At 39.1% G+C, this 12,876-nt stretch overlaps 1 protein-coding gene across 1 annotated transcript in view; it reads left to right on the top strand.

Annotated features, from left to right (window-relative positions):
- KIF26B (kinesin family member 26B) overlaps positions 1 to 12,876 on the top strand; it is a 269,833-nt gene that overhangs the window by 164,796 nt on the left and 92,161 nt on the right. Inside the window, exon 5 of the mRNA XM_041404283.1 lies at positions 5,934 to 6,117. Coding sequence (XP_041260217.1) covers positions 5,934 to 6,117 — 184 coding nt within the window. The remainder of the gene's footprint in view (positions 1 to 5,933; positions 6,118 to 12,876) is intronic.

Genomic DNA, 12,876 nt, shown 5'->3' with positions numbered 1-12,876 from the left:
ATAGTACTTCAGGCATATTAGCCATGTCATGATTTAAAACACCCTTGGCACAAGCCCATTTAGGAGGTTAAAGCAGTAGCAGCCAAGCCAAAATAAATTTGAGCCAAAATAAAGAAGCAAGAGAGGGAAAGGAAGTATGCAGACAGGGCAGTGGCAGATGTGGGGTCTCCCCTTTTGGTAGTAATAGGTCAACCTGGCTGTAATGTCACCTTACTGAGCCTGCATCACGTACGCAGCTGAATGGAAGAAATAGAATCAATTTTGGTGAAAATTCAGAGAGGGTAGGTTAGATCCCTATTATCAGAAAATGTGCACTCTGTCCAGTTTGTATGGGCAGCCTAAAGGTGATATAATTCAGTAAAGAAAGATCCTGGATGAAGCACTGTTTAGTGACCCTGCGTGACTGAAAATCAAGACTGGCTTTTTCTCATAGAAAAGGAATCTGCATGATTGTAAGTTTTCTGTATCCCATTGGTTTTTACCTTCCAGCTACATGAGGACTTTTATATGATATGATGACTCATTTAATATAAACATATTTACCCAAAGCAGAAAACACACTTGGAAACCATGTTGGCAAACATTTGAGTTGGAAATAATCAAAACTAATGGCAGGATTCCAGGATACCTTTGTCTGACATTCTATCAGAATTGTGGTTTAACCCCAGCCAGCAGCCAAGCCCCAAGCAGCCACTTGCTCTTTCCCCCACCAGTGGGACTGGGAAGAGAATGGGAAGGGTAAAAGTGAGATTTGTCTTTATATTTGAGATAAAGACAGTTTAATAGGGAAATCAAAAGCCACACACAGAGGCAAAGCAAAACAAGGAGGTAATTCAGTGGTTCCCATGGGCAGGCAGGTGTTCAGCCATCTCCAGGAGAGCAGGGCCCCATCACACGTAATGGTCACTTGGGAAGACAAACACCAGCAGTCTGAACATTCCACGCCTTCCTTCTTATTCCCCCCACTTTATATCCTGAGTGTGATGCCATATGGGCTGGGATATCCCTTTGGTCATTTTTTTGGGGTCACCTGTCCCAGCTGTGTCCCCTCCCAGCCTCCCATACACGCTCAGCCTCCTCCCCAGTGTGGGTGGCTGTAAGAAAAGCAGCAAAGGCCTCGGCTCTATGTAAGCCCTGCTCAGCAATAACAAAAACATCTCTATGTTTTCTTCACTGTGTTCACTACAAACCCAAAACACAGCCCCACACCAGCCTCTGGGAAGAAAATTAACTCTACCCCAGCTGAAACCAGCACAGGCAGTTAACTACAACACTGCACAGGTTATGTTCTACTTTGTAGGTGACAGTCAAGAACTTCTGCTTTTTTCTGCATGAGGAATTATGTCATGGGTTAAAAAAAAAAGAAAAAAGAGAACATCAATACACCGGTTGTTTTGAGGGTGTGGCTGGTTAAAGGTGTCTTTTACTTATAGGGGCTCAGCCTGAGACCATAGGATACGAATGTTTCGTGCTGGGTAACCAAGACTGCTGATCACAGATATACAGGTCTGTTGTATAACTGGTGATAGAGATACACAAATACACTTAGGGAGTTGGCTCAAAGACTGATTTCCAAATGAAACTTCCATCTCTTTTCCCACATACAGTAAGATACAGCAGGCAAGGCAGTTTTGGGTAAGTAAAGGTAGTGTTTTAATTGTTAGGGAAGGTCATTAACCTGCTTTGGGCTTGTCAAATCTAGTGTCAAATCAAGGCTCTGGTAAGCCATCCCTTGCACAAATAAAGTTCATACCTTACTCCTTGCATGGTACCCAGCCAAGAATATTTTTATTATAAAATGGAATGTATATCTCCAAGTAAAGAAGAAAAATAGGTTTTTAGTTCAAATTAGAATTGTAAATATTTACAATAAATTAATACATGGCTGTTTAGCATCCACAGCTTGTGAGTAATTTCCTCTGTGGAAAATAGGATATGAAAATTAAATTTCAGTTCCTATTTTGACAGAGAAACTGATATGTCAGCTCAGTAGCCGCTATGATAGAATTTTGTTTCCAAGGATAATAAGTACTGGATGCATTTTAGTGTAGTATGAACATCCAGTAAGGAATAAATAAATTATAGAGATATACACCTAAGGAAATCTCTTCAGATGTCACTGATGATGGAGTGTGCCAGTCAGTGTTACTTATCAATGATCTTTGCTGACACAAGTGGGAATAATATTTTAAGTATCTGCTTAATGTTCTACCATCTTCTGAATCCAATTAACCTAGTGGGCCTACTGACCTTACTTTGACAGTCCTAAAATTGTATCTTTGTCTTGGATAATGTGTTGCTGAAAAAAAAGAAAAAATTATTTTATCAAGCATTCCTTTAATTTTATTAGCATTAATTTAGAAGCCTGGGTTTGAAAATCCCAGCCTGCTTGTAAAGTTATATGGGGAAAAAAAAACCAACACCACCATTTCTGCAGAGGTGGGGTATGAAGACAATTCTGACTGTCCAAAGATATACACAATTAAAATTTTATTTAAAAAAACCCCAAAAAGCAGAAAATATCCTTTCAAGAAATTATCTCAGTCTTTGCTATGGATCAGGTGGACTTTCAAAGCAGTTCCCCTTTCCTGCCAGGGCAATGCATTAGTTTTATTTGGATTGAACTTTAATCAGCTTTCTAATGTCCCTCCTGCAATTTCAACTCCTGATCTTGTGATTATTTCCTCTGCCAGAAATCTTGTAAGCCTTCAAAAAGTCTCCAGCTGCTTGTTTGCATCAGGACTCTCAGGAAAGAAATAGTCCAAATTATCTGAAGGCGTTAATCCAAAGTATATTAGCTAAACTGGATTAAATATGCATTCATTTGGAAGGTAATTCAGTAAAATGACATTAAAGACAGTTCTGTTGTGAATGAGTATGCTCACACAGTGGTCTAATGCAGTTTAAATTATGCCCTTCGAAAATTGAATTTGGATCAAGTTCCTTGTGTGTCTCTGTGGACACAATCCCTACCACAGCCATACCACACACAGTGGGGAAGTGGTTTGCAAGGCACTGGAGCCCCCTGCACACCCCTGCATATTGCATAGCTGATATCACTTGGCTCAAGTGGGAGCTAATACAACCTGGAGTATGATCGGCTTATTGTCAGTACATAAAGCCATGCTGCCATCAGTGCCATCACCATTACTGCAGCACTATGCAGAGTCTCAAGTGGAAATCAGAGCCCTATTATACTAGATATTAAACGAAAGAAATAAAATAGCTGGCTTCTGTACAAAGAGCAGAGCCTAAAGAGCTGCTGGCGGAGCTGTGCAGGCTGCGAGCTGCACTGCTCTCCCAGGGTCCAGCCTGGTGCTTTGCCTGAGGAGTCTGGTGATCCAGAGAGGCTGCATGAGAGAGCCAGGCCTCTGACTTGCCTGGAAAGGTAAAATATGTGATTTTCTAACCTCCTGTGCTAGATCACAGGGCTAAATCAGTATCAGCTGGCATGAGCAACTGTGTTTGGAGCAATGCTAGCCACTCAGGCTGAAGGATTTTGCTCACTCAAATGTACTCACAAGAAAGCCACCCTTTACGGATTTGTGTCGCATTGCAGCCTGCGTGTGGTTATACTGTCCTTCTCTTCCCAGTTAAATGCTCTGGGAATTAGCAGATGCTTACTGCCTTTTTCATCCCCTTCAAAATTCAATCCAGTCCGATAGGGCTTGTAAATGATTCTCTAGCCTGCCATACATTGATTTCTTCTACTCAGGGAAAACCAGAGAACCTCATGAAATTGTGAAAAATAGTTCATTGTTTGTCATACATTTTGCCAGTCGCAGGCCAAAAAAATATAAGGAAAATGCAGGTTATTCCATTTGTACGCAATCTCATACAAATGTTATAACTATCAAACTATAATACAATTCCAAGATTTTGAAAAGACCAGGTACCTCCAACAATGTGTTTTCTTTAAGAAAATGTTGGCTGTGTGCTTGGTTGGCTGAAGAAGTGGTTTGTATTACACTGTCAGCTTTGTAAAAAGAACAGCAAATTCTAGAGAAGCATTTAGTGGCAAGAGGGATAATGGCTCTGTCAATCAATTCAGGAAACTGCTTTTAGGAAATATATTTATACCAGGGCACAAGTCAGTGAGACCAGATAGATGACCATAGTGGATGGAGCCATTTCCTATGTTTCAGACTGGATTAATGAGCTTTTACACATGGGTAAAGCTTTCAGTATGTTTGACCAACACTTGCATTTTCAGTTGTTGAACATAGAGTACAAAACTTCTCTTAAAATAATTTTATGGTGAAACTAAGATGTACAGAAGATCTTGATTCGGCATGGACAACTTGATAAAAGTGTTAGTGATGGACACTGTGGAAGCTGACATTAGTGAATCCTCTGAAACCATGGAAATGTTGCAAGGAAAGGGAACAATGGTTTTGATCAACACATTTTGAGTATGTTTTCTATGAAAAAGAAAGTGTATGCTTAAATGAGAGGGACAGGTTATGAACTGCACTCTTTAGGTCATCATAAAGACAAAGGACAGGGAGGTGGAACAGAAACTTCTGAGTTCTAATTCTGTGTCTGGTCACTTAAAATCTCCTAGTGTTTTTCTTTTTTTGGAAACAAATTTATCTGAAGTGCTTTGCACTTGTCATAGGCTAAAAGAATACACTGGTGGTGCACACAGTGTACTTGTGACCAGCTGCCAAATGGTAGTGTCATACCGAGCAGTAATTTGTCCATGTGTCTGAGATATAAGTAACCTGTGTGTTAAAAACAGAGGTTACTTGCATATTGAAATGTGTGCCTATGCACGTGTGTGCATATTCAGTCCTTCTTCTCTGACTCCTTTGGGTAAAATGATGTAATTACTTTTGTAACTTTTGAGTTGGATAATATAAACTGATACCAGTACAGCCAAAGCTTCTCAAAACCTAGAAGAATTATTGGTCTTGAGTGTCGTACTTCAGCAAAGCAAGGAGAGCTACTGTCAGCACAGATTGCACAGATTGCTTTTATGCGTATATATTAAGTCCCAATTTGTCTGCCAAAGCAAACAAAATTGTTCTATCCATCTCTCCTTTGAGTTGGTACTCCTGCTGACCTGCTCCGTTTAAAGTGCTCTGTTTTGCAAAAGGGAGACCATGGGACAGCGTGATTAATATTGATGTTATCCCTGGGCAGTGCAGGATGCAAAAGTGTTGGAACAAACCAGCTGCAACAAAGACTTGAATGTTGCATTATCTCTCAAAATGAAACACTTTGCAAAACAAAAGTACTGAATGTTTCTGCTCCAGAAAAGCTTATTTTTTTTTATCAAATGCTATACAAAATTCAGCATTCTTATTTGAGAATTCTGTACTAATAAAAAAACAGTCTTCTTTGTTTCCCCTGCTTAGTGATTAATGCAGCTGGAGCTTGTATGATTGTCTCCACCTCATCACAAACAGCAGTATTTTCATTGGTCAGCATTTGTTCTGCTTTTAGACCGGTTTATGTTTTAAGAGGTGATAAAAGTTTTGAACAGCTAGTGCAAGGTTTCTTACACCTCAGCAGTCACCTGAGCATTTATCACTAGTTAACTCCAAGCACAAGTATTTATTTTCTACTCAGTGACCTATGCATGAGACACAATTCTGAGTGAACCTTTCATAATTTTAAAACAGAAATTGCTGTATAGCTCACTGGCTTGGGTTTGGATCTTTCTTACAGGCTGAATTGTTTCAGCAGGTAAAATAGTGACAGAGGCCTGATTGTGGCCCTACGTAATGAAGACTCTAAATTTGGAGCAACTTTGTGGTCGATGGCATTAAAATAGTACTAAGGAGTGAAGAACAAGAATTATGAAACTATCTGAATCAATGAGGTCAAAATGGAGAGTCTACATAAATAGTAACCTGATAAATATCTTTATTTGTTCTTGTTGATGAGTTTGAGGTTTTTTCAGCTTACTGTTGTTGTTCCTCCCACAGAGCTGCTCAGAAATTGAACCTGTCTTCCAAAAAGAAGAAGCACAGGCCTTCTGCATCATCTGTTCCTGAATCTCCTCTCTTCTCTACCTGCTTCAGCAGTATCCTTCAGACTTCCCCACCCCCTGCACCACCATGTTTGTTGAGGGCAGTCAGCAAAGTGAAAGACACTCCTGGTTTGGGCAAGGTAGGCCTTGTAAATGTCACTAAAATAGTGATTTTCTTTGGGAGAAGATTTTATCCTTGTGAAAAACATTAAGGGAATTGGAAAACCATGACACTTCTCATTTGGTTTTGCTGTGTTTGGTCCCTGAACATGTGTAAAAAGACCTAACAACTTGAGTTAATTAATGCAAGTGAATTTCTAATGATATTGAGTTAACACAGACAGACCTAGCTCTGTAGAAGTTACACACTTCAAAGCCCAGCTACACTAATCCACCTGCACTGGGACCACAGTGCTACTAGATGGAGTTAATGTCCATTCTGCCAGGAGGCAATATCCATTCTGGGTTTTGGGAGTAGCTGTCTCTGTGCTGTGTATAAACTGCATAGTGGTTGCTTGCTTTGGTGTATTTTGTGTTCCTGATCCCTTTGCTTTCCAGACAGGTGTCTTGGCTGGACACACTGTAATTTGCTTGTGGCTTATGTCTGCTGGCTTTCTGCCAGCACATTTACCTATACAAGACCTATGCTTTTAATGATAAATTACTCCTTTTTTCTTCTGTCATGTTATTTCCTCCCATTCTGCATAATAATTTCCTCTTAAAATGCTGTTTAGGTGCACACTTATGTTGATGTGATGGAGGAGGTGGGTATGTAGTTTGCTGTTGCTTTGTAGTTTGTCTGAGTGGCCCTTCCCTTTTCCCTGTTACGAGTGGAGAGCCTGGCATATTACATCTGGGAATATGAGCATGCACTTGCTGAGAAAAGCAGTTTGCTTTAATCAAGGTAGTTTCTTATGCAAGCATCTGTGCATGTGGCTTTCCCATATTCCTTGAATACTAAGCAGTGACAATGAATTTGGTGAAAGTTTTTGTTTAGAAGAGAAATTGTAATGTATGATCTAGGACTGCTGAGCATAGGATGGGCTTCAGAACTTTCACTGCTGATTTTGGATATTCATTTACCTTGTGCAGTTCCAGGGTTTCCTTTCAAAGGACAATGGTATTACTTTCATGGCTGGTTTAATGCCTCTTTGAAAAGAGATTTCCTACACTTGGGGCTTCCTTTCTTTCCTCTGGCCTGGTAGGAGGGAAGAAATGTAGAAATCTGTCATGATCTTATAAAACTCGAATTGAGATTTGTGTTCTGACTTTAGTGGGGGAACGAGGAGTAAACTTGAACTTGTTCCTTGTTATAAGAAGTTGCTACAGAATTGATTAACAGTAGAAGCCATCCTCTCAGGAGTCTTACCTTTTTGTGCTTGGGACGGGTTACATCTGGAGGAATAATCAAGGGTGCATGCTTGGAAACAGGGGCTCATCTCCCACCTTGGACTGCATCAGCACTTTTCCTGATCATTATTTTCACATGTCCCAAGGAAAGGATCTACACACCGAGACACAAACATAGCTCTGTCTAAACATTCCAAGCTGATTGGAGCCTTTCTTGTTCCTCTCACTACTGGTTTCCAGTGGAAAGGGCTTGGGAAGTAGTTTTGCAATATTCCCAAAAAGACCTGTGATTTGCTTCTGCAAAACCTTGTGCAAGAACAGGCTCCAGGCTTTCTAGCTATGTAAGTAAAACTGAAATTTTGCAGCCCACATGATGAGGGAGGAATTTATTTTCATTTCAGACTTGAAACAGTCAGAGTATAAAAGTAGCTAAGAGGTTTTTAACATATTGACACACATGCTTCTTCAAAGAAGTAAATCAAATTAAGTTATTTCATATAGTCATACTAGGGAAAATTAATTTTTTTTCTGCATTTCCATTAGCAAAAATATGTCTAACCAGCAGTTTCTGGAAGCCAATTTCATTTTTCACCTTTTTGCTTTCTTTTAGGAGTCACCTTATAATTATGACCTGAAGCTTGTATACTTTCATCAAAGTTTCCCATCAGTTTGCCTCTGTAGCACAATTTTCATTTTAATATGTCAGAAATAACTGTGAAGCACAATAGGTAAATAACTTCAGGATAACAATTTAATTTTTCTGTCAGACTGGGAAAACTTTAGATGAGGTAATGGAATTTCCAGCTTCTTTGCTTTTAATTTTCCTTGTTTATATGTACTGTTCAGTTAGGTTGGGATATGTTTTGATAAGAGTGTGTTAAAAAACAGTGACTTTTCTCAGCATTTTTTCTCATATATTCTCATATACACTCGTATATGAGAATATATTTTTCTTGTATATTCTCATATACAGTGTTTTCTGTAAGGGTACAAATTTCTAAAATATGAACCCAGGTGGAGGAAGGGGGTTCAGGGAAGCTAAATGTTGTTTTCAATATTTTAGGGGTTTTTCCTGGTTTGTATTTAAATAGCATTTTATGAGCAATCTCAGTGTGATAAAATTCTATTTCACTTTGGGTTTGAGTGGGCTGGGCAATTTCTAACGTGACAGTTTGTTACTGGAAATTCTGGTTCACCAGAACTGGAGGGAAGGCCATTGCCAGGGATTGTGGATTTCTGAAACTCCAGAAGACAGCTGCACACAGGCTTCTTGGAAGGCTGTGAGCCCTGGCACACATGCTGGGTGTTACTGGCTTGGTGTCAGCTTGAGATCTGTCAGTTTTCCAGGGGAGGGGGGTATCCAAGATGTGAAGGATAGGAAGTTGGGTACATCAAAGCTTAGACTTTCAGGGTAAGTTTAATTTCACAGTTTTCTAAAACAAAATTGCAAGCAAACAGTTGCTATTTTATATTCTCACTTCTACTAGGAAGTTCAGAGTCTACCTCTCATTGCAAGATTAATGACAATGATTTATTTAAAATTATAGAATTTATCTTTCACATGTAGGCATGTAATTTTTTAAAAAAAGTTAAAAGAGAAAGATCTGCCTACCACCAATATATTTAAAAGTTAGTAAGCAGTTCATTTAGGATGGATATGGGTACAACCCCTCACTGAAGCATCTAAACTGATGAAGAGGGTTAGAGAATATATATTCAGGTTGCATGCTTCATGCCTTTCCTTACAAAGATCCTTGCAAATCAAAACTGTACCAGCCTGGACTGTGAAAGAAGTATTATTTGAAAACTGAAGTTCAGCTTCACAGAAGCAGGAAGATGGTATTAATAATGAAATTATGGGACTGCATAATCAGTATTTTACTTTGATGTTAGATATACCACTGAGCCTAGCAAAGTGCTGCATTGTCAAAGTGAAACAAGTAAAGGATCAGATTTTTTGTTGCACTCATTTCCAAATAGCTCTTCCTGATGCTAAATACAAAGGTGTGACCCTATTCTAAATATATTAACAGGAGTGCTTTTGTGGATCATAAATTATCAGTGTACTTTGGATTTAGATTTGCTGGTAGAGGGAGATGATTCTGAGTGGTAGTGTGGTATCCCCACAGTCAGTTCGTGAGCATTTTTCTTTGAGCTGTGTGCCCAAAGGAAATCCTGCTCTGTAAACTGGAACAGCTTGAGCACTGTTTCTTCTCTCTCTGCTGTCTTTGGATCCTCATATTCTGCGTAACAGAATATTTTTATGAATTTATCCAGAGAGTGAGTGCTACTGTTCTGCATGGATGTACATGATGTTTCCCCAAATCTCAGTTTTCTGAAAGATACTCCTTAAGTCTGTTGTGTCCTTCCTAACAACAAGTCAGTAACAGAGCAAATGAATTATTCCATGTGCAGAAATGAATTATTCCATGCCTGCACTAAGATGTAACTGTACAGTAAGGCCATTCTAGTAAGGTTTGCTTAGATTTGCTCCCCAGTCTGCTTCCCTCCATCCTCCCTCTACCCCTCCTCTTCCATTTTCTGTCAGACAGAATCAGAAGTAAACCAACTTTCAGGAAATGTTCTTTCTGTGAAAGATGTTGTTTTGCTGAATCCCACATTTGACATGAAAAACAGCTGGAATGAAAAATTTTCTGCCAGCCTGAATAAATGGGTTGTTTTCAGGTGGCAGGGGGTTAGGATAAATGGATGTGGTCTCTCTGCTTTCTTTCATTTATTATTTTTCTGTGTGTAGTCTTATAAACCTCTGTCAGTGAAAGATATTTGTTATGTTTGGGCAGAGATTGGTTTACTTTTCCTTATGTATATATATATATATTTGTTGTTATTGTTGTTGTTTTTGGTGTGGATTTTTCTTATTTGGTACTTCTTAATCTCAAAATAAAATAGCAATGCCTGGGCACTAAAATCATTCCTATGCACAAGGTTTCTACCAGGGAGAAGCAAGTCACCATTGAACTTTCTTCAAGTAGGCTTTTTGACCTTTTAAAAGAACAACTGTAATTTGTGATTCTGTTTACATTTTATTTTTCTGGAGCAGCACTCTTGTTTGCAGGGCCTAGACCTGTTTTGCTAAATTACATGTAAATTCAGGTTAAAAACCCCCTGCTTCTGTCCACAGCAGTTATGATCTCACTGTAGGAAAGAGGAGCAGACAGAGAGATACAAAGCAAGAAGAAACAATGAAGTGTTATTGATCATCTTGGTAGTGATGTCCTCAACCCATCAGCAGGGTAATATTAGATACCCTTTCTCAAGCTGGTGTAGAAGAGGAGATTATTAAAGAGTAAATAATTGATTATGCTGCAGGTGCTCCTAAGGGGCCCTTTCCAAGTGTGTAGAACAGAGTAGGAAGTGGCACAGAGAGGGGGTTTGAGAGTGGAAAGTGAGTGAATGAGAGATGTGGTAGCTGGTAGCTCATTAAGCACAGGGCTGAGCATGGAGTGTGGCTGGGAGGGGCCTTCAGTGGGAACCAAGACACAGCCAAATAGCAGGAGTGGCAGCAGGACACTGGCAGTGTGATAGAGACTCCTGAGTCATACACCTTTCTCCCAAGCATCTGTGTCATGTAGTAAAGACAATTCAGTTAAAAATAATTTTTCAGTGCCTGGCTGACGAATCTAATCTTTTGTCACAACACAGTATTTGATTGAAATAAGCCCAAAATCTACTATTCACTTTACACAAGTCTGCAGCTTACCTTTTTCTCACATTGTTTTACATAAAAATGTATATGAAAGCATCAGAAACGTTTTGTCTGACCTGACAGCGTGTCTACCAAACCAACACAGTATTTGTCAAAAGTAACAGTGAAGAAAGCTCTAATGCACAAGCAGTTCAGGTTTGTGAGTAGACTCACAACTGTCTTTTGGCTGGGACAGAAGCATATGCCAATAATTTGGGTTCACAAGCTGCTAGTATTTCAGCTGTCCAATGCCTTAAAATAGTTTTTGTTTACTTTTCACTAAATCAGGCAACAATTATTGTGCTGTCTTTGACATGCATTAATCCGAGCTATATAACAATGCAATAAGGGTGTTAATAATGAGTAACTATTATATTGGCTATGGCCTGTATAAATCATGGTGTGAATAGTACTTGTCAAAAGATGTTTTCAATAGCCATGTCAATTCTTTGTATCAGTGCAGGGAAATAGATAGTCTTACAGTTATGTGATTTGCAAAGTTGGTTTGAAGTAAACAAAATTGATTCACATCTTGTTTAAGTCCAAAAGGCACAGGAAACCTCCCTTTCTGCTATCAGAGTTTTCATTTTAACGTGCTGGTTGATGGATGTCAGGTTTTTTTTTGTCTACATTACAATTGTCATACAGTTTTGTCTACATTTTTGTGATACATTGAGCAGGAGTTTATGAAAACCTGTGCTATGGTCAGCAAAAAACCCCAGCCCAACTTGCAAAATATGTTCTGTATTTCACTTCCCCGCCAGCCATCTTTAAGGTATTGCCAGAAAGAATGAGAAGAGGTTCTCTTTCCTTTGTCAAGCAGAGATCCTTCCTTTCTAAAGCTTCATCCTTCAGGTGTATAGGGGCAAAAGTTAACGGATAGACGACAAAAGTGATTTTAAATGCTCTATCACAGAAAACAATTTCTGAGATGAGAGCTGTTTTTTTCCCCCCAAAGTTACCATGGCTACTGAAAGGTGAGAGGATGACCCCTTGAGGCATTTAAAGGAGACATATGTGTTCATCTTCGTTGTCAACATGATTGTTGTACAAATTAGTTAGTTCCACTTGGAATGAAATCCAGGTGGCCTTTTGCCCTCCAGTCAGAATTGCTCAGAACTGTGTTCCTCCTCTCGAAATGTACTTTTGGACCCGGTGGAAGCTTTCTTGCACTTTGCCGACATTCCTGCTAGGTGGAGGAGTTTTAAAATCAAGCTGCTTTAAGTAAAAGGTGAAATTATTAGAATCTGGAAGAATTGCTGTTAACAAAAATCTCTTACCTTTGTCAATCATGTTTTTTATGAACACTTAGTGTGCCTTTCTCTAAAGTAAAGCTTATTCTGGATTTGGAAGTACCACCCCAAGCATGCCAGAAACCTGTCAGATTGCATTTTGGTTGACTTGGATGTTTAAAGTGTATTTTAAATAAATTTATATGCACTCATGTTTTTCATGATTTAAAGAACAACTGTAACTGCTGTTTCTTTTGTTTTGTGAAGCTTCTAGAAGCTGCTACTTCCAGAGAACTGGGAGCATTGGAAGTGCTCCACTAATGTAGGCACCTATCTTTCTCTTAATTACTTTGTCTCTGCTGATTTTCCATTAAAAAAAAGTGCCAACTTTCAAACTAACAGACACCTTCCTCTTCACTAGTGGGGAGGGTGGTGTGAAAACTGCAGCAGAGAAAATGAGGTTTTCTAGAGAGTAACTTAATCCTTAAGTGAAACTCTTTGCTTTGGGGAAAAAAGATCTCTTTCTTTATATATCTCAGAGAAAAACTTGTATCCTAATCTGAATACCAGCTATTGGTGATAGCAAATATGAACAGACTGTTGCTCATTAA

The sequence above is a fragment of the Onychostruthus taczanowskii genome, unplaced genomic scaffold, assembly GCF_017590055.1.
Source record: "Onychostruthus taczanowskii isolate IOZ18803 unplaced genomic scaffold, ASM1759005v1 scaffold21, whole genome shotgun sequence".
NCBI classification, from domain to species: domain Eukaryota; kingdom Metazoa; phylum Chordata; class Aves; order Passeriformes; family Passeridae; genus Onychostruthus; species Onychostruthus taczanowskii.
Note: the sequence above shows the minus strand (reverse complement) of the source record. Positions and strands in the feature narration are given on the sequence as shown.